The following is a 23,404-nucleotide window of genomic DNA, read 5'->3' as shown; positions in this document are numbered from 1 at the left end:
ACCAGCCAACTTTGTTGTTGACTGCGATGTTTTCTTTTCAAGACCTCCTGGACTTCTCTTGACCAACTATTTCAAGACCTTTTGGCCACAAACTCCATGTCCACAAGTACCTTGGCACAGCTAAACAGACTCCACAGTTGTGAAGTGGCAGCATGCCAACACAACACGAAAAGGAGAAGTCCAGTAAGGCTCACTGGGAATCCTTCGGTTGCTGTCCCCAAACTGGAGATAAATAAACGCTCATTTCCTCTATTTGTATGTACGACAGCATCATGTCTGTAATATGTAATCTGTACATGTGAAATTGATGCTACCTTCTTTTTTACAAATGGTATGCAACCACAGATAATAAAGATAATTGCAGAAAAGCAGATCTGCCAAAAAAAAATCCCACCTTTTCTGTGGGAGAAAAGGATAATTGAGCCAAGAAATATAGAACTGACTTTAGATGGGTACTGCAGAGTCGGGATTCGCACGATTTAGGCGAACTGTGCCAAGAATGTATTCAGGCAGCTCTTTCTCTTCCTTTGCCTGAAAACATGAAACATATTAGCACTCCTGGTGTTACAGTCACATCTGCACCCCTGACTCAACAAACCCCCAAAAAATACACTCTTTTTCATTAGAGACCGTGAACATTGTTAGTTGAGTAGACTCCTACATGAAATCGGAGTCTTTAACATTTGCAAGCAAAGAGTGGAACTGAAGGCTAGGCATATGCCAGATATGGAAAATACCATACTGAAAAGGCGAATTAGCCTTAGAAGGGGGTTTGCATTGAGATGCGCTATAAAGCACATGAGGAATTGTACTGTGATAATGTCCTTTTGCTATCAAATGTTGGGCAGGGGTGGACACAATCGACGCAAACCGAGCAACCAAGCCGAATTAATCGAGCAAGGGAAGTGCTTTAAACATTTATTTGTGATTTCTTTGATTTTTTGGATCTCCTGAATTTGGTCGGTCACTTTGGTCATGACCGAAGAATGAACCGAAATGACCAAAACCGAATAGTTCGGTCTTCATTATTTTGTAATGCATTTTTGTCTTCATTTTTAGATGACGGAAATTTTCGAAAGACAGAAAGACCAAACCAAAATTTTTGATCTGGCTGAATGGCCACCCATAATGTTGGGAATCTCCAATAGAGTAAATACAGGATGTTGTGCAACTGCTGTTACGTTACAATCGGGGTTGCACAGGATGTCAGAAAATCAACTATTGTTCACACTATTGAACTCCAATAGACACTTTAGTCCTAAAGCTTAGCTAGAAGTAATGGAGGTATTTGTAGAATCTTTATTTGTTTAAATCCACTTAGAAATAGGAAATATATGAAAAACAAAAAAGCAAACTGTTGTTTCAGGTCTGATTTTGCAGGTTCATACCTCAATTAGAATAGCAAGATCAACAACAAGGCCTGTGACATATCCCAGGACTAGACCAATAATGCTCCGTGCAACGGATGAAGAACCAATGTCAACATCTATCTGCAAAGTAAATTTTACTTGTAAGGTCACCGAGGATTTTTTTTTAAAAAAAAATAATACTCCCTCCGTTTCAAAATGTTTGACACCATTGACTTTTTAGCATATGTTTGACCGTTCGTCTTATTTAAAAAAATTGTGAAATATGTAAAACTAAATGTGTACATGAAAGTATATTTAACAATGAATCAAATGATATGAAAAGAATAAATAATTACTTAAATTTTTTGAATAAGACGAATGGTCAAACACGTACTAAAAAGTCAACGGTGTCAAACATTTTGAAACGGAGGGAGTATAATATAAATATAGTACTCGGTTTTTTTCCCAATTTAAAACAATAAAATTATAAAACTGAGAGATTCCCGATTATGCAAATCTTTAAGTAGCTTGAGTTCAAATTTGAAGCCACCATGCACAGTAGTCCTTCCCTCTGCTTAAATAGATACTCCCTCCGTTTCAAAATGTTTGACACCGTTGACTTTTTAGCACATGTTTGACCGTTCGTCTTATTAAAAAAATTTGTGAAATATGTAAAACTGTATGGGTACATGAAAGTATATTTAACAATGAATCAAATGATATAAAAAGAATAAATAATTACTTAAATTTTTTGAATAAGACGAATGGTCAAACATATACTTAAAAAGTCAACGGTGTCAAACATTTTAAAACGGAGGGAGTATTTCAAAAAGGTTCAAGATTCAACAAAGCCAAAGTTCACTAGATCACCTCTAGAAAGTTATCCTGGCGAAGGTAATTGCATGTTACTGCTTTTCCCAGAAGACAAGCTTTTGTTCCAACTGCACGTTTTACCATCCAATAACCCTGAGATCATTTATAGTTCAATTCACATCAAAAGTTTGACTTATCACCAGTTTCACAAATCAATTCACATGCAAGATAATAAGAAACATAAATTAAGTAATGCATACCTCAACAATGCTTGGTATAAGTTTAAATCTGGCATCTCGGAACGCATCGGTTCCATCAATGAATCTTCCCAACAGAGAATCTTTATTCACGGGCCTTTCTGCTGCGTAGTACATGACCAAGTTATAGTTTGGCTTCGCTGGAACCTACATGTTTAAGAGTTAATATACTATCCATCCTGATCATCCATATAACAAAGATGATATCCTCCTCCAATCAAATAAAATGTGATAGTGTGGAACACAAAAATATACTAACAAATTAACTGCAAACTAATTTCCGATACTGGAAGAAAAAACTACAAACCTAGTTTCCAGAGCTTATGGTGTTAAGTCGTTGAGATTTTCTGAATGATAAAATATTGTGCATAGAAGCTCAGAGCCATTAGATAGTAAAGACATGGTGTACATGAGACCCCCAAGGTCACTTCCAATGGCCCGGTTTCATGAACCAACCATTCCCTTTTGAGCCCACATTCATGTGCAAACGACATCACATTAATGAGAATAGTGAAAATGATGGTACACACAAGAGTTTTTCAGTGGTGATGAATGGGGAAAAAAAATCCAGAAAAGTGGTATTTGGGCATATGTTGTATGGAGGATGTCAAATAGTAAATCATCATGTCTATTACACACAAAGTCTATCAATAACTTGGTAGAGGTTACCCATGTGTTTCATGTGAAATTTGGTACATGTCTGCATGTACAGTATCTCTGAAGGACAGAAAAACCTACTGTTTATTCTGTTATATATATCACTATCTATTGAGCTGAATCCCGTAGCTTTATTCGTTTTCATTTAATCGGTGTCTGTTACACCATTAGTTTAATTAGTAGAGTGTTGTCAAATAGACAGTGCAAGACTCGTGTCATGCTCCTTTTAAAAGCTCAAATGCATGTATGCAATGGACGGACGAATAATCCAAAACCATACCATTTCTTGTGTACACTTGTGATCCACCTCTAAATGTTACCTTGGTTGGATAACCGTTTAGGCTTGCCGGTAAATTCTCCATTGACTATTTATATAAACTACTCTATAGTGGAGAGTCCGTACGTTACAATAAAAAAATAAGTGGTTGCATTACTTCTTTAGAAACTATATGAGCAAAGATTTTTTGTAGGACATCTTGATCAAAATAGAAAAATGTTGACCATCTATCGATATACTACAGAAAATTTCTGTCCAATAGAATTATATTTTGATTTTGATTTTTATTTTTTGAACCTTTTCATTTTTTTTATTTTAAAAATAAACCCTTCCAAAACGTATTTCCAAAATTTGAACCTTTTGGCCACGCCAACCTGCCTGGCGTGGCAAAACAACACTAACACGCTACCTACAGCGGGTGTGGCGGTTTTGTCTTGCCACGCTAGCGAGACCGGTGTGGCCAAATAACACTGTCACGCCATCGAGACCAGCGTGGTAGTATTGTTTTGGCATGCTAGTTCGGCTTGCATGGCCAAAAGGTTCAGATCTCAAAAATAAGTTTAGGAAGGGTTTGTTTTTAAAATTAAAATTTCAATTTTTTTAAAAAAAATCTTCTATTTTGGTCTACATCAAAACTGAGGATTTCTATGTTGAACAAAAACAAACATTAGTCAAATGAAAAATATGATAATGCCATGTCAGGAAACGTGAGTAGCATACAATATCTAGACCAAACATTATGGATTTACAATACAATTAGAAGTTCCCAGGTTCATGGTGGTAAACTTGCTTAAGCTCTGCTCTCTGACCCCTGCCTTCCAATACAATTAATAATTACATAATATAATAGAGACCTAAATATAATACTTAACACCTCCTTTAGAAAATCATAAGCAGGAACATATTCCAATCCATGGATCAAATCACTACAAGAAGTTCACTCATTGAAGGACTGCCATATTTGTAGCTATAGAACTTTTGACTGTAATTTTGAACTACCTAATTCTCAAAATAACAAATTAGTTAATATAACCAATAATTACCTGCAAGTTTATGACCAGTATGAAGGGAATCTTCTTTGCAGCTTCTGACTGTAATGTAAATATGTAATGATCAGAAAAATCGGCTGCAGTATATGGTCATGTCATAAAGTTCAGCATTGCAAGCAAGTAGACAGCATTGCAGGCCCTATCTAACACTTCAATGTGTGTTGAGTTTAAACTAGAGTTTTGCCTGTAGGTTCATGAAAGAATAATGAAGCTTACAATGATATTAAATAAGGACTTAATCTCTTCAAAATAAATAAGGTATTAATCTTAGCCAATCTTATTGATGAAAATGAAATATCATCATAAAGATAATATGTAAAATCAACCATTCAAGGTCAAACTAGTGCTAAACAGCTGTTCTTTTAGCTTAATTGTAAGATTAAACCCCATCCAGAAATAGAAGCTTACCATAGTGGAGATAATTAATGCCTTATTGGTACGGTCTAAGATTTTGATTGAATTTTATATGCTTGTGATTAAAAAAAAGATAGATTAGAGGCTTAAGAGTAAGGGTTTGCAGCAAAGTCACAATCCACAAGATAGTCTAACACATATGACTACTAGATTATGGATACTGATATTAGAAATTTTGTTAACAAGGACACTGAAGCTTTGGATACTTCTATTGGTTGTGCCAAGAAAAAGAATGAACAAGGAATGTACAGTTTTACTCTAGCATGACTGCATCAATACTTTGAAAGGCATATTGATTCTCAGTTACATAAAAACATGATAGAGAAAAAGCTGGTTGCATTACTTTGGGATATTGGTGTTGGTCAGGTAACCTTTTTTACCTGAACGAGGCTCTTGGGGTGTAAGGCAACTGAATCAAAACGCTCATCAGCCTTAAACCAATCAACAGCAATAAGCTTTAGAAGGGGATCACCTCCAACAACCTATGCAAATGCCAAATTAACACCATTTGATAGGTCAAATTATGAAACAAGGGTATTTCTCAGAAGGAGTAATATAATGTCTTAACCACAAAATATTCAGTGTTATCTTCATAGCCAATTGGGACCATATTCTCATATGGCCTTGTCACAAAAGGATGATTAAACATAAAACTAGTCATGCATCTTCCCCGCATAGCGGTTTCAACTCAATAAGGCGCATAACCAAATGCTGGGCTGGTATCTGAATTTTTTACTGGTTGGTCTTTGGTAAGAATACTGATATACCTTATTACACTTCAGACTGGTCAAAATAAACTAACTTATCCACACGATAATTATTATTCTCCTGACATTTTCTAAGAAGTTTTGATATACACACCATAATGTATAGAATAAAACCCTTCTACTTCTTTGAAGCACACCATTATGCCTTCTAACTTTTTTCAACAAACAGAGAAATAAAAAATGTAGGTTATGCAATTCTCTAATTAGTGGAATAGAAATGTAGTACTCTGTCCTACCTTAGTGTAATCTATCAGGTAAGTCTTTCCTCTTATCATGAACTTCTCTCCACCAGGCTCACTCCAAGAGTTTGGGTCATTCTCACTTTTCGCTCGTCGAAGGGTGCCATGGAAATGGTTTGAATCAATAGTTACCGGAGTTGAATTTGTAACCAATTCACTCTTCTCAACTGAAGCTGCAGGAGAACATATTAGAAGTAAAATCATAGTTAAGAAGGACAGCTTCCTCTGTGAAAAAAAAGAAAAGAAAAGAAATTCAAGGACAGCGAAATTTCAACATGATCTCTGGATTTGAGGGTACATGGTTACAACTATAGCAAATTAGTGATTCTTACCGCCCTTCTGTGTACCACATTTTTATCACCTATGTTCTCCTTCACTTGAAACAAAAGGGAACAAGTGAACAAGCTTTAAAAAGACAAATGCCCATAGGATATATCATTCTTTAGTTTATCCCATATGCTTTGTGGTAGTACTATTTTACTTGATTAATTACAATTTACAACATATCACTTTTTCTCCTTCTCCAATGATTACCTTAAGATATCCAAAATGACTGAAATGAACCATGAGAAATGTTGTAATGCAAGCTAGCAACTTGCAGTTATGCATTCTAGCAGGTTAAAGAGTAAAAGATGGCGTGCTGCAATTTCCTTCATTTTCAAATGATTGTCACCATTGACTCCATTGTTCAAACTTTAATCATAATTCTTTTTAGTAAATTTATAACTAGTGCAAAATAAAAAATAAATATTGTAATTTTTATGCATGGCACACCTAACAGTATGATTTTCCTTCGATCTAATTAAATATATTAGATGCTATAATTGGTCGGATTTTGCATAGAAGAGTTAACTTGACAGTTATTGAAAAACATAAGGAATATTAACTGGCATAATTTTTTTTACAAATATAGACAAAGGCAACAGAGACATTGCATCCACTATAACACAGATGTGCACACTTTGTGTATAAATGTCCTTTTTGTGGTTGAGAAACTAATGGTAAATGCATGTATTTTTTTATCAACATACTGTCTACCAGTGCTTGAAGAGTTGAAATGTCTCTTGTGTTTACGATTATGACCTTTAGTCGGTTTCATAGCAAGACCTGCAATAGCCCATGAAATATTCTTGAACTTCACTTTTCCAGCCTGCACAGAAATTTCATAAGGAAACCAAGTCTCAATTTATTACTGAACATAATATAATACATAACAGTCTGATTGCATAACGCTGATAAACAATAAAATATCACCTTAGGAATCATATCATCATCGTCATCACTATCCTCATCTTCAAAGGATTCGCCTCTAGCAAGTGCATCATAGAATTCATCATTAAGTTCAGAATCTTCCAGTTCACTCTGGATGATCAAAGAATCAGACTGTTTGGGCTTCACTACTGTTGAAGGCAAATCAGATGTCAAAGCTGGATTTGCTGCAAAGTATTCTCTTAGACCTGGCCATATGAAATACAAGGGCATCATTATAATGTCCTAAATGGAAATAGTATTCCTTGCAATAAAAGCAAACCTGACCAACCTGCTACTTGGCTGAGCAAAGCAAAAGCAATACTTCTGTCAAAATTCTCGTTATGTCTTCTCTTCCATCTATCCCAAAAACTTGGGCTCATTTCCAACATATGAGTAACAAGGCATTTCGGAGTTGATGATCCTGGTGGGTTCAACCTTCTTAGTTCCCATGTTGAGGCTGAAAGAAATGTTGGAATTAACAAATTACAATAAAATGTGAAACCCTAATTTTTTTTCCAGTTTTGAGAGTGATGGGCAAAAAGTTCTTTTTTCTCGAAAATGCAAGAGCCATGCATTTCATTTCATTAAGAAGAAGAAAGAGTATGTACAATAGAGTGATTCACAAGAAACACTCTAGAGGGAAAGGAAGAAAAAGCCTCGCCGAAGAGATACGCAACAACTCTCACAGGAGCTAGGCTCCTAAGTGGGAAGTGACCGGGCCAAGAGTTCATGGAGAGCTCTTGCCCCAGCAGCACCATAACAAACTCTCTCTTGCCACAGCATCCAAAACAGCAGTAGTGCTAGGCGTGGCATTGATATCCACCCAAGTTATACTACGACATACTCAAGTTATCTATGAATAGGCTGGTGTGATATTGCTATCCACCCAAGTTGATTACAAGTGATTCATTTTTTTTTCTGAAATACTCATCTATGCAACTACTGCAACATACTCCTCCGGTCACAAAAGAATGTCGTTGTCGACCCATGCAGTCAAAATAAGTTTACTTTAACCATAATTATTGTTTAGAATATAATAAATTTTGGGCATATGAAAGTTGCATAGCCAAATTTCTAATAAGAAAGGATCCATCCATTAATTGTTTGGAGAAGATGAGAAAGGATGGTAAGTAATAATAAATGAACGCATATGATGAGAGAATAAATGGGGGCATGGTACGACAAAACTTAACTAACTGAGAACATGGTCTGACCAAAATTTTCTGAAACAGAAAAATAAATGGTTATTCCTATTCTACCTGCTTCAAGTCATCACAAAACAAGCTGATGCTAAGATACAGGACCAACAAACAACTCAAACTCACTGAATCATGCTAAAAATACAAATAAAGGTATGAAAGATGAATCTTACAATTGATTTTTGTACGCTTGTAGCCATGCCTTGGAGGTTTGTTCTTGTGACTAGCAGGAATCTGCAAAATGGCTGCACCAAGGGGGGAAAATGAACACATAACCAACTCATTTGAACCATAACACAAAGTATATTGTGGAAGACGGCTGCTATATGTGCTGTTAACACACTTGACAGCTAGTTGCCCTATACATAGACCACAGCATGATTTCTTATGTTCAGAAAGCTTGTGCGTCAAACTGGAAACCTCAAGGTTCTAGGTATACTTAATTAATTTATACCTAGAACCTAAGGCTGAGTTCGGCACCCAGAGTTGGGAACTCACTCCCCTCTTTTTCCGCGTGCACGCTTTTCAAACTGCTAAATGGTATTTTTTTTGCAAAAAAAATTATATAAGAAAGTTGCTTTAAAAAATCAAATAGATCCATTTTTGAAAAAAAAAAGCTAATACTTAATTAATCACGCACTAATGGACCGCTCCATTTCCCGTGCGGGAGGGATTCGCTCCCAACCACAAGTAACGAACATAGTAGCATTTAGATAGCTGGTCACTGGTTCATAAAGATTGGGCAATGCTGATGCAGACCAACCCATCAAATTTATACATCAATTTGATGTGACTTTTGTGCACTATCTCATGTAAAACATTATCATGTCACAGTTCTTTCAGAAATATGAAGGAATTTGGTCCTCAACTGATATCAACTCAACTACTTCAAAGTCAACTCCAGTAAAAATGTATTCCTGGAAGCACTGGCCAGCACAGTCCTATCAATCTTGGTCGATATTTTTTCCCTAGGGCATCCTCTATAGCCCTACTGACAAGTGTTAGGAATCAATTGATTCTTTGTAGGCATCCAACCTTCCTATCAGATTCCTCAGTCCCCATTTTGCTAGTGATTACTAGTATTCACTACTGATGGACATGCCCCAAGGTGACCACCACCACCTGCACCTCACATCTTAGCACACCGGATTATGTACCCCTCCTGCTGTCCAAGTTAACCAATTCATTTCCTGTTGTTAATAGCACCTAACAGAACATAACAACACACGGGAAAATCAACTGATACGTCATAAGATCTAGAAAATTGTCAAGTAATTTGTATTCAAAGTTGATAGGTTGAATTCATTACATCATATTTCAATCTAGCTAGGTGAACCTCTAATTATATATTTTAGGACCGTCCATTTAGGAGTGTCAAAGAGTAGTAGTAGAGATCTAAAATATATTAAAATAAAGCTGTGATATAATAAAGACTTAGTACTTACTATATGCCCCATCTTGTCCACGAAACCATTGTCTGGAAAAAACAAAATCCTTCTTTGTTTTCCACCTGAAAACAGTCTCCATACTTAAGAGCTGAATTGACATTTTAAAAACTGTTCAATCAGGAATAGCAACAACTCTTAGCTAATATAAGCTGAAGCTTACATGTACAAATATAAGCAACATGCTTCCTAAAAAAAGCATGTCCTATATCAAGCTTAAGTTGTCCAAATTCCAAAAGAGGTCTGTTTGATCATGTTCAGACAACCCTTGTGGATACCATTGGTACAAAAAGAAAAGCCTAAATATGTTTAACTAGCAAATGCTTCCCCCAAAACAAAAACAGCTATAAGCAACATGCTTCCTAGAAAAGCATGATCTATGTCAAGCTTAAGTTGTCCAAATTCCAAAAGAGAGCTATTTGATCATGTTCAGATAATCTTTATGAATATAGTTGGTACAAAAAAAATGCATAAATATGTTTAACTAGTACATTAATTTATAATGTTAAACATTTATTTCACCGTATGCAGGGAATAATGCAAAAAACATTGAATTAAAAATACCAGCTTAAATATCTAGGTTCATAGGTTCCATAAACCACGTCATAGTATCCATCAATTGTTTCTACCAATTCCAAATCGGCAGTCAGCATATCCCACCTGCACAGGATAATTTCAGTAGAGCAAGTTGTCAATATATTGTAGTACAACTTGTATTTGGTTCCACTGTAAGTGTAAGGTGCAATCAACTGCTAGCTTACTCATATCGCTTATGCTTATCAGAGCTGAGAACCACTGCAAATACAGTATCAGGATTCGCCCCAACCACACCAACAGACTTAAGAAGTACCCCTTTTCCACCCTACAAAAGTTAGGAAATGATTTGTATAGATAAGCTTTTATTCTAAAAACATGTGAATGAAAGAGAAATGGTCCTATTTGGCTCATTCCCAAAATCAGCCATTTTTTTAAAAGAAAAGTTTATATTATGAAAGCTTGGCCAGGAAAATTAGTAGCTTGTGGTCAGACCATAATTTGGCAAAGAAATGAACAACAATACCAACAGGCGCAGACTTTTGCAGCAAACCCAATGTGATCAATCTGACAAAATTTTGGCAACTACTGTCTTCAAACCAAACAGTCACTGAAGCAGCAACTTTGCTGGGAGGGATCACAACTCATTGGATGAAAGATGATTATCCACTTCAGGCATTTCAATCATTGAAGAACAGAACTACCTTGCTCTAATTTTGTACTAGGGTACAAATGTTTAAACTGTTAAAACTGAGAAACAAGTCTGGGCAAATACACACTATCATTATGTATGGAGTATGGGGTTGTCTGACCAATATTGGCTGCTGCATAGTTGGACATGGAGAAACCATTGTTACGTGGCTTGCTCCTTGCTTAATCATTATTGCATCATAAAGAGTGCATGTCATTTAGGGGCAAAGACAGATCAACAACCTAGTAACCAACAAGAACATGGACCATGAGAAAATGGTGTTCCTCTGTTCTTCCCCTTTCTATCTCCCCAATTCCCCAGCCATCATCTCTGGCTCTTGCAATTGATCCCTCAGTCATCCAGGATCATAACAAATGGGGATAGGTTCATCTAACTAGCAAAGCTACAGCAATATGTTATACATTTCTTACCTTTGTGTTTGCAATATCTTCAAAAATTCTTATACCTGCAAAACAATCAAACACAAAGAAAATAAGTTCATGATAATTTGGACATGATTAGAGAGATTTCAAATTTCATCATTATATATGCCCTAGGAATTGAATAATAGACATAAAGGTAAATAATTCCACTTGGTCATGCTAGTTAAACCATGTTTAGATATCTTGATTGGCTAGCTATTTTTTCTTAAATCAAGTTGCAAGTTGATGTATGTATCGTGTTCCAGAACATATGGGATAAAATTGACTCGGTATCAATTTAATTTATCCGATAGATGTTAGGGGTACAAACTGAGTCTCAAGGTCATTAGGACATAGTGTCAACTATTATCCTGTGCACTTAAGCAATGAACTCAGAACTAAAGTTAACTGTCCAAGATACAATGGTGTCTTATAGTTCATAAAAATAAGTGACAGTTGGTCATGTCGATTGCCAGGTGAAGTGTAGATTCAGTAATTCACAAGAATATTCTTTTTCAGCAAGAGAACTTAAAAAGATGTTTTCTGTAACTTCATCTAACATAGATTAGAGTAGACATCCAAAAGGAACAAAAGAGGAATACACGCAGATTAACCAGATTAGTTATAAGGTGCCAATAGGAATAGCGTAAGGATACCATTAAATGTTCGAACATATCTCCATTCGTGTGCTTCAAATGCATCTCCAGAATCGCCTCCAAAGTTTGTATTAATTATCTCATGGCTTTGAAGATTTGAAGACTGCCGCAAGAGCTTTTCTGGCCCTGTAATGAAAAACGTAAATAAAAGAATTGTAGGTAAGTAATGGATCTATCACATAGTTAGCACTTTCATGTAAAACTTCAAAATTGGGCTAACTGAAAACTATCTGGGTCAATTTCTTTCTGTAGAGTTAGTCATATGCTCATATCCAACTCTTCTGCAGAGCTTCAAAGTCAAAGTGGGTTGGCATGCTGGCTGAGTTGACAACAATTGGACACCTCACTTTTGCAGAGTAAAGAGCCCACCAATTGAAATGTTTCTGAAACTGAGTAACATCGGTCCTCTATAAAACAACTCAATCTGACTAAGCCCTAAACTCTGTTAGAATCGAACTAGGATGCCTACAAAAGAAGCCCAGTACTTTTTTTTCAAGAAAATTAAATTGATAAATAAATGGAAAAGGATTAGCAAGTTGTACAATTTACCGATACCACATTTGGATTTCAGATCTTGATTATCACCCTTCTGGACACTGGACAACCAAAATGTTTTTTTTTGGTTTTTTTTTTTTTTGGGGGGGGGGGTGTGTTAAACTGATTTATGGAAAAAAATAAAGTCAAACATTCTTGGTTTATTTAGCCAAGGAATTGAGTGAATTGTCTAACATTCAATATTGAGCTGTCTCAAAAGTTATAGAGTAAAACTGTAATCTAATTATCATGGTACAAATTAATATTGCATTTTTGTTATCTTACCTTTACCAATTCGTACAAGTTTCCCCAAGCCTTGTGCATATCTCCTTACACGTGGTCGATGCCCATCAAGATTAAGCCTCCAGGTGTAAATAATTATATGGCGTAAGAGCTTGGCTTAACAAAGAACTGTAAATTGCAAATTGGAAAAGAAAAACTAGGTATCATCTCACAAAGAAGCTCCCATACTCGTTTTCATTCTGGGATCTATTCCAACTAACCCCTCTCGTCATCAGGTCATAATCAGCCTGTTATGAGAAATCAGGATAAAAGAATCAAATGAAATGTAGCAGAAATTATTAATTGTATCTTATCTTGATTTAAAGAGGGTGTTAAGGGTGATATTATTGGAAGGTTCTACACCCACCTCCACTCAAGATCTTTTGTGACTGCAAATATATAGGCATGCACATATTATTTGTACGAATTTTATAGAAAAATGTCGCATCACTGCATACAAGTATACATATGTAGTCAATTGGTTTCACATAAATATGTATATAGGTTTCAGATTTGAATATAATTATTTATTTATTACATCTTGTAATTTACACTAATATATTTATTTGGGACTTGTTGCAACACATGGACATGATGTGACAATTGGAACCAGAAGTCATACCTAAAACAAAAGGCCGGTGCTGTCTATAAATTTGAAACTCAATTTTCAAGTAAACATTTTTGTACAATGAATTATGATAATGGTTTTACAGCAGCAATAACAGATAGCCGGCGGAGATTTTATTAAGGACCTATCTGAGTAATGAATTATTGAAATCTCTATTCCCCGTGACAAAAACAAGTGCTAACACTCAGGGGCAGGTGCCAGTGCAAGAGTGGCACATGACTCAATGAGCTTATTTGTTAACATTTCAACATTTCCAAGATTTCATTCTTCCCTTGCCTCCCTCGTGCCAGCAATCATGTTTATTGGAAGCAAGCTCGATTTCAAGAGCAGCTGTTTAAAGTTTCTACTGCTGCAATGCCAATTTTCATGCATCCCTGTCATAATTCTTAAGTATTTCTGGTTATTGTACTGTGATGAGCCATTGTCTCAAGGATTTGAATACATGTTAAATTTTGGTGCATAAATAAATAACTTCAGTGGTATGCTATCACAACCTGAATGCCAACAACACAATTAGGAAAAAATAGAAATATTTTTTTAAGATTTCTTTGAGCTGAACGCCATAAATACAGTATTTCCAGTTTGGCAGTTACAGGTAACTGAAGTTAGCCACATTTTCATAAAGGGTGTAGAAGATGACCCCAAAAACACATAATCTACTTTACACCGACAATAACAGTTAGCATTTTATAGAATTATTAAATACCTGCTGTTTTGCCTGCTCAAATGCTTCAACCCATTTCCTAGCTTCACCGGGGTCCCCACATGCAATCTAGTAAAAGGAAAATAGTAGTAAACTTTTAATCATTATATAGGAGCATTGTTTACAAATATTCAAGAGCATAATGAGCTGTGCACCTCTCCTTTCTTTGTTTGATCCAACCGATTGTAAAACCGCAAGACATACAGTTCCTGGGTTTTGAAAAAAAAAACATATTTGGTTATTTATAAAGGCAACCACATGAGACATTTAGAACAAAACGTTTTAACAAAAAGACATGATTTATGCTGCACTAGAAAAATAGGGACATAATATGACAGTTAAATGTTAATCAAAGGACAGAACTGGACCATTACCCCATGGCTAGTAATCCGGCGACCAAGCTCCTCCACCATAAGAGTGTGACTTACAACACCCTTTCGGATAGGTTGCTAAGATAAAACAAGAAGAGGTAATAAGATTCCATATGCATGTAATGTCCAAAAAACCTCAAGAGAAAAAAATTCTGCAAATAAGGAATCACTTTGTGATGTTATGTCAAATGTAGATCTACACATCTACCCAATTGTCTTGCTACCTTGAGGCTATGTAGGGACAACAGCCATAAATCATTTTACGTATATATTCTAGCAAGATCAACATAACCATTTCTTAAAAAAGGTTCATATTATCAAAACTACAACTCAAAATTCAAAACAACCCAAACGCTGACAAGGCACATGCACTGCATCCAGCCCAAGCATCGGTCCTAAAATTGCCAGCAACCTTTTTCATCCTTAAATTGCAGACAGTGTCAGTCGTCGGTCAGTAACTGAACAAATACAGAAAGCACACACAGCTTAGCAGTTTACTCTAAAACTCCCATTTTCTACTGGTTGGATTTCAGAATCATTGGTAAGCAGACAATATATAAGCGGGGTTATAAAGCAATACCAGCAGAACCAAAGAAAACCTGCAACCCAGAACAGCCCCAAATGCAGAAACGATCAGTTTCTTACTGTAAATGACACGGTTGTCATCATCCAAACCAATTGAAGCCGCATTTTCGATAGCAGTCACATCTATCGATGCATCCCCTACATTACGCCAAATAAAATAAAAGGTTCGCCAAAACAAACCCAATTCAATTCTGACAAGGTCGAAGAGCCTCTGTGCAAAGCAACGGCGCAGTACAAAACCAAACCAAACCCAACAAAGAGTAAAGCAGCTCCATGCCTCCATCCATCCAACCCCCGCTCAACGCTGCAGCTCCGACGACAAGCTCTAAGCCGAAACCCTCGAGAAGCGAGAGCGATCACAAACACGCATAAGAAATCCAGAGACGAGACTAAGTGGGAGCAAGGAGGGAGGAGGAGAGAGAGAGAGAGAGAGAGAGTGGGGGGGGGGAACCGACGATTCCGGGGTTCTTGCTCGGGTCGCGCTTGTACATGGCCACCGTCTTGCCGCGGATGACGAGGAACCGGAGGTGGCGGTACTCGTGGCCGATGGAGTTCACGCCGAGGTGGTACACCCACCCGGAGGACCCCGCCGTGCTCCGCCCGCTCCCACCGCTCCCGCTGCTCTGGCTGCCAACATCCGGCGATCCCGCCTCCGAGAGCTCCACCTCGGACACCTCCCCTCCCGCCGCCGCCGCCGTCGCCGGCGGCTTCAAGGTGATCGTGGCCATCGCCGACAGCGTGGGGCGCAATCCGATGGGGGAAAAAGTTGGAAGACTGTAACTCTGGAAGGGAAGGGGGGAGAAAAGGACGGGGAATTTTTTCAGTGACGCGCCTAGTTTCTGACGTTATTATACGGATACTCTCCGAAACCAGCTCACATGTTCCCAAAAATTTTAAGTTGACCCTTTTTATAAGGGTTAATTAGATACATGCCATTAAAAATTTGCCAGATTTGAAATATGCCATCAGTATTCGCGTATTTGGAACCATACCATTGAAATTTTACACATATTCAAGATATGCCACTACCAACCATTTATGAAAAAATTTGGACCAAATTACCCTTCTTTCTTTCTTTTTCTCCCCCTCCTTTCTTCCACAGCTCAGAGAACTGGCGGCGGCAGAGCGACGGCAGCAGCGAGCGGAGCAAGCGGCGGCAGCGGTGGAGCGAGCGGCGCGGTGGCGGAGCGGCGGCAGCAACGAGCGGAGCAAGCGGCGGCAGCGGCGAGCGGCGGCGGCGGAGCGAGCGGCAGCAGCGTGCGGCGCAAGCGGTGGCGGCAAAGCGACCGACGGCAGCAGCGAGCGGCGCAAGCGGCGGCGGCGGCGGAGCGGCGAGCAGCAGCGACGTCGAGCAGCAACAGCGCGGCAGCGACAGCGGCGGTGACGGCGCCAGAGTAGAAGCAACGGGGAGAGAAGAGGGAGAGAGGTAGAAGATGAGGGCATTTTCGTCCAATACATGTAAAATACGTATCTTAGTGGCACCACTGAGATTACAAACAAATAGCAATGGCATCATTCCAAATATGTAAATAGTAATGGCATATTTCAAAACCGGCAAAATTTTAATGGCATGTATCTAATTAACCCTTTTTATAAACTTATTTGGCTGTGTTTAGTTCACGCTAAACTTGAAAATTTAGTTAAAATTGGAATGATGTGATGAAAAAGTTGGAAGTTTGTGTATGTATGAAAGTTTTGATGCGATGGAAAAGTTGAAAGTTTGAAGAAAAATTTTACAACTAAACAAGGCTTATAGACCATGAAAGAACTTCAACAAAAATAGTCCAAGTCTAATGCTGAGTTCTTTCCCTAACTTCTCAAACTCACATGTTCATACTCCTATTTTAAAATCTTATTTTAAAACTAGTCCATAAAAAGTTCATACTCCCTCTATACAAAAATCTAAGCATATATTTTTATCACCAAAATCAAGAAGAAATTAACTTTATCCATCATGTAACAAAATCAAGGAATTGTATCCATGTAGGCAACCAATGAGTAGTAAGATGACTTCCTATGTTCCGATTAACAATTTAATGTGGTACATGGATACTATAAGAGCAAGTCCAATAGAGTATATAAACTAGCTACAAGCATATGTGGAGGAGAGATGAGAGTAGAGAGAAGAAAAGCGGGTTACACATATGTAGCCAGCTACGGCACGAACTTTAAGATAATATGTGTATGCGAGGTGGTTCAAGTATTAACGGTGTAGAGACCGAGCGCTTGCTCAGGTGGCAAGCGTCGCCGGTGGGCACGCTGCCCATGAGCGTTCGAACCCTAGGTTCGACACTCGTGCTCGTCCGGGGGGATTTTTCCCCTCTTTCCTCGGTACTGACTCTGGTTGGTCCCAGCTAGATAATAGAGTACACACACGCATGTGCGTTCAGTGGGACTGCATGTTTCCCGTGCACTGAGGCCTAGTGCCTCCAATCTCATCCCTAGCGTGTGTTAGGGACGTGCACGCGTGTGTGTGCGTGTGTCGGGGTGTGTGTAAGTGTGTGTTCTGAGTTGTACCCTTCTAAAAGAAGTATTAATGGTGTAGTATATATTTATATAAAAGTTTTGTATGAGTAGGTTATTAGATTAGTAGTAGATGATGTAATTTTTAGAGTTAGCAGTTAGCTATATTATTAAACACGCTCTAAATATTACCATCTCATTCAGAAAAACCTGAAAATGAAATATAACTTAGGCTATGTTCGTTGGTGTGTGTTGAGAACACATTTCTAGCGCACGGAAAATGAGTAGTCCATTAACACGTGATTAATTTTGTATTAGCTATTTTTTTTCAAAAATGGATCATTATGATTTTTTAAGTAACTTTCGTATAGAATTTTTTTAAAAAAATACACCGTTTAGCCGTTTAAAAAAGTGCACGTGGAACAGGTGAATTGGGGGAAGTTGGGGAAAGAACTCAGCCTTATACTTGGAGTATTTTTCATGGTCTATAGTTAGTTAATTTCTTCTTGATTTTGGTGATAAAAATATATGCTTAGATTTTGTATGGAGGGAGTATGAACTTTTTATGGACTAGTTTTAAAATAAGTTTTTAAAAGGGGCCAAATGATCAAATTTTCGGTCAGATCTTCTAGTCTCAGATAGGGATGAAAACGGAGCGGATACAGACGGATAATGCTCATATCATATTCGTTTTCATATTTTTTACCGGATACGAAAACGAATATGGATAGCTCGAATACGGAAACAAATACGGATTATCTCAAATACGAATAAGAATCTAATATGATCGGACACAAATACAGAAATAATTTTTTCTCGGAACACGAAAACCAACTCAACTTCTAATAGAAACAAATATCAACATATATAATTAGCTCATTTTATATAAAATGAGGTATAATTTATAAATATTTTTTAAAATTTAAATAATATTAATAGTATAGACTAGTGTTAAGAGATAAACTACTATTAAAATCTATAAAGGTATATTGAAGGTTATAGAGTTAGAAAGAAATGGGGTATGTCTCATGGGTACTGCGGATATCCGAATAGCACTGTTCACCGGATATCCGAATTATTATCCGTATCCGACGAAAACCCTGATACCATATTCATATTCGTATCCGGAAGAAAATATTCGTATTCGTATCCGTATCCGAGAATTATCCGATCCGAAAGTTATCCATATCCATTTTTGTCCGGAGCGGATGGAAACTATCCGCTCCATTTTCGTCTCAGGTACTGTCAGCTGTCCCCGCCACAGCGGAAGCTGTGCTGGAAGCGAGCAAAAAGTAGCCGTTAGCTTCGAGGTCGCTTCGTTATTCTGATTTAGTCCTCCGGTTTACGCTTTTAAAATTAAAACAGGTAGTCACCTGGTGACGCCGGTCGCTTCCTAGTTTCTTTTTTTTAAGATGACAATACTTGAATTTTGACCGGGTTTTCAACTCCAGTTATAAGAAATTTCAGTGTACAAAATGAGTTTAAACTTGTCTTTTAAGAGCAGTACTCCTATGTTTGAAGGGTTTTTTTTTTTGTCTATTCCAATTTGTAGGAGAAGTTGTCGATTATCGTGAATTCAAACACATGATTTTTTTTCTTTAATAAAAAATATAACAACATGATTTTCACACGAACAATTCAATTTCCACCTAATTCATAAAAAAATCATGCATTTCCACGGAGGCCTTAGCTTACAGGCAATCAAAGCGTAATATAACCTATTTGTGGAAGTTTATTTATAATTTGGGGATATGGAAGTAAGATTGGCACCAACTGATAACTAGTCAAAGTTTTAGTTGGCCATTTGTTGGACAATCGGACTATTTCTAGTCTTTGCCGATAGGTTATCTTGTCTTAATCCAGACCATCTTACCTACATCCATCCGAAAATTTAGATGCTTACTAATTTATTGGACGCGACTACACCGAGAGTGCTAGGACGCGACTACACCGAGAGTGCTAGCTGAATAGTGCTAAAGAGAGACACCCTTCTTTCCAAAAAAAAAAAAACCTACTAGTACACTCAATATCTATGTATTTTTTTCCTTCTTAGAGAAATTTCTCTTAAATTACTTATCCGATTACGCCGTTATGTTCGTTGCAATTAAATCTTTACAACAAGATCTCACATGATTGTATTTTGATGAAAAATCACAAATTACTTTTATGATATGTCTAAATTAGTTTTAGATTTCACTAAGTTACTTCTTAAACTATAAAAGTAAATTCAGTAAGTCTAAAAGTAATTTATATACATTATAGAAGTAACTTACAACAAAACGAAGGTAACTTTGGCATGTTATTTGAAGTAAATCCGTTGTAGAGATAAAAACATGACTCTATCTAGAAATTAAATTAAGGGTTTGTTGGAACCATGCCACCCTATATTTGCAAAATTTGAGATATGCCACCCGTATCTCAATGACATGTAGGACCCACATGAGTAAATGATATGTTGGTCAGGGTGGCATATCACAAATTTTGCAAAATTTGTGTGGCTTGGTTCAAATTGTCTCTTAAATTAATTAGCACAAATTATGGAATTAACTAAAAAGTCATATTTTATCCCTACAACGAATTTACTTCTAACGTCGTGACAAAGTTACTTCCGTTTTGTTTTAAGTTACTTTTAGAATATATGTAAATTACTTTTAGACTCTATTGAATTTACTTTTATATGTCTAAGAAGTAATTTAGTCAAATCTAAAAGTAACTTATATATATATGATAAAAGTAACTTATGTATATATGATAACAGTAACTTATGTATATAATAAAAGTAATTTACAAATATAAATATCTTTTCATCGTAACATAATCATGTAAAATCTTGTTGTGAAGATTTAATTGTAACGAACACAATGGTGTAATAAGATTGTAGATCGGATAAGTAATTTGAGAGGAAACTTTATTTGAATAGGAAAAAGACACCCACGTGAACTATATTTGAAAGGAAAAAGGCACCCACGTGGATGGACATCATGACGACGTGCACAGTTAGACGGCTCTGAGATGCGTCGTGCTATAGAGCTAAACCGAGAGCGCTCTCGAAATAGATTTCGTGTAATTTATTACTACTAGTTAGGAATAGTAAAGATATACATTTTTTATTTTGAGGGAAAGTAAAGATAGACATTGCTCCCTCTTGTTGACATAGTAGCGTCGCAATGTTGGTTACAAAATACTAACAAGGGCAAAAGAAATACATTTGTTTTGCATGATGTCCTTTATTTTCCAGAGAAAATTTCAGTAGTTGATGTTACTGTCTCTGCATTTTCTCTTAGGACGTCGATTGAGGCGCGTGTCAATGATGCAGCTTGGGTCAAGTTTTATAGCCATCACTCTGTCTGACCTGGATGACCTATTTAGTATCCATTGCCGAAATGCTGGTCCATCCAAAGTAAGGACAGTGACGAGCTAACTGATGTACACCAACCATGTTCGACGCAAGTAGTATGATGAATGATTTCAAGAGGAGCCCAAAGTAGGATATACATGTACTCCCCCATCCTAAAATGTAAACATTCCTAATGGATCTATAATCATATATTAAAAATTTAGATAAAAATAATTAGAAACATGTTGTATTTTTTAAAAAAAAATTAGAGAACAATATTTTTTACCCGGCCTCTATATTCAACCGGATTATATTGGTTTAAATAAGAAAGTATGTGAAGAAATTAAATAGAGAATTATTGTGTTTTTGTTGAGATGAGGGGATGAGTGGAGAATAGTTTTATTCTAAAACAAATCTTATAAGTGATAGAAATAATATCATTCTGAAACGGAGGGAGTACGTTGCATCTTTAAATATTTGTAAAGGACACAAATTGAAAATTTGGAGTAGCTTACCTAAGAAAACCAAACTTGGGAAATTGTCACCGAGCGAATAGTAATAGGGCCATAGTGTATCTGTATGGGAACAAGATCCTCTGCAGTCGGAACAAATGACTTTTGTCTACAGTCGATGGATATCTGGCCGTTCGCTTCCATCCAACGGTAACCAAGACTGCTTGCGCTGCCCCCACTTGGCTCGTGGGCCGGCCCAACGTCAGCAGACGCACGTATACAACGTATAGAGCTGCGGCTGCAGTAATTTTTGGCGCGAATCCTCTCTGTTTTGGCGCCGGGTTCACCTTTTTGGCGCGGTGAAGGTTCTGCGCCGGCGATCGGACTTATGCTGCCTCCATCGACAGACTGGTGCCAAATCTCTGCACTCATGTCGTCTATTGCTGTGCACTTAAACTTGTGTTGTTCTAATTTGATTTTTTTCTGTCCTCCCGTATTGTTGTGTACCCCAACTTGTGTTTTGTTGCTGGAATTGATGGATTGAAGGAAAACTGAACTGGAAGATTGAAGAAAAATCAACTTAGCTTGCATCAGATTAAAATTTGCGTATTTAAGATGGAAGAAAATAGGTGCGTAATGTCATGGTTGTTTCTTTTTATCCATAGGGGGCGGCAGGGGAGGCGGCCACGAAGCCGGGGCGTCGCGGTGGCAGAGAGGGAAGCGCCGGTGAGGTGAGGAACGCCGTCGTCACAACCTGGGGCGGGCGTCTGCAGTGAGCTCGATGGCTTGAGCACGGTGGCAGGGGACGGAAGGTCAACTGCTGAGGTGAGAACTCTGCTGTCGTGGCACGCCGACGGATCAGGGAGGGGAGCGCCGGCGAGGACCTCCGAGCGTAGCGGTGGCGTGGAGTCAAACGATGCGCCGACGAGGACCTCCGAGCGTAGCGGCGCCGCGGAATCGAACGATGCGATGCGCTGCGGCAGAGTCGAACGAGCTGTCCAAGGGTCCCTTAGCTATTGGGCTGATATGGGCCTGGTACAAAGGCCTGTGTTTCCACAGTTTTCTTTAATCACGGTTGGATAGGAAATGGATGGCTCTGATCAGCGCTGGAGAGACGAGTCGTTCTGCCTGACTTTAGAGGATCTGATTCCATCTGTATGATGGTCACCGAGTGAATAGTAATATGATTTCAAGTAGGAATATTTGATTTCCCCCCTCCATTCAACGTGGGTACAGCCCTACACAATTATTTTCCTTGTATAATGTCTCCTCTAGTCCTTTTTGAATGGAAGGAGTATGACTTTAGAGGGATTTTACGGAAGTCGAACTAATTCATTTGGATCTCTATAAAATTTTGGCATTACAAAGAAGTCCTAAGTATGGAGCACAAGGGTTACTCACTAATTTTACAAGAAACGACACGCACAAAGACTAATCAATCGGTTGAATTGTATCTCGTATACATGATTCTGCTACTAGCTTCTTCCACTCTGTTCATCACACACCCTTGCTGGACCCATTCAACTGGACAACTGCAACACCGGCCACCCAACCGTGCACCGACAAGTGACAGACGACACAATCAGCGGGTAATTCAACCAGTTCCCACGTGCCGGTGCCCGTGCCACTCTGCCACTTCCGGCTGCCAATAATTTGCCCATTAGCCTCTATGCTAGCGTGGCAAATGTTAGCGCCATATTATCTGGCGCTGGGACGTTCGATCTTAGCCCCAGCGTGATTGGCGCTGAGCCCACGACCTATTTTATTAAATTTTTTTGCAAGGTTTAGTTACGAAATAAGTTTTCTAAAAGGACCAAGTTATAAAAAAAAGCGGAAAATTCCACTATCTACGAACCGAGTAGACGTGTATTCGTATTAACATATGAGTTTTATGTACTTGTGTGCTAGAATTGTACTCCCTTCGTTCCCTTCGTTTCAGATTATAAGTTGTTTCAGCTCTGATGAAAGTAAAACTACTTTAAGTTTAACTAAGTTTATAAACAAATATAGTAATATTTACAACACTAAA

General features: G+C 37.7%; 1 protein-coding gene across 1 annotated transcript; it reads right to left on the bottom strand.

The window, feature by feature from the left end:
• Positions 1-208: 208 nt before the first annotated feature.
• Positions 209-15,909, bottom strand: LOC127781784 (protein ENHANCED DISEASE RESISTANCE 2-like). The gene is made up of 22 exons (XM_052308827.1): positions 15,579-15,909; positions 14,542-14,616; positions 14,323-14,376; positions 14,171-14,236; positions 13,026-13,084; positions 12,840-12,916; positions 12,021-12,146; positions 11,374-11,408; positions 10,479-10,579; positions 10,282-10,377; positions 9,718-9,782; positions 8,446-8,517; positions 7,363-7,530; positions 7,077-7,279; positions 6,906-6,972; positions 5,820-5,995; positions 5,197-5,298; positions 4,397-4,444; positions 2,423-2,566; positions 2,220-2,315; positions 1,389-1,490; positions 209-531 (listed from the first exon to the last, which is right to left on the bottom strand). The coding sequence occupies exons 1-22, from the start codon at positions 15,849-15,851 to the stop codon at positions 445-447; spliced, it is 2,292 nt and encodes a 763-aa protein (XP_052164787.1). The 5' UTR covers positions 15,852-15,909; the 3' UTR covers positions 209-444.
• Between the last annotated feature and the right edge of the window lie 7,495 nt (positions 15,910-23,404).

Source organism: Oryza glaberrima, chromosome 8 (assembly GCF_000147395.1).
Source record: "Oryza glaberrima chromosome 8, OglaRS2, whole genome shotgun sequence".
Taxonomy (NCBI): Eukaryota; Viridiplantae; Streptophyta; class Magnoliopsida; order Poales; family Poaceae; genus Oryza; species Oryza glaberrima.
This window is presented reverse-complemented; position numbering and strand designations above follow the sequence as displayed.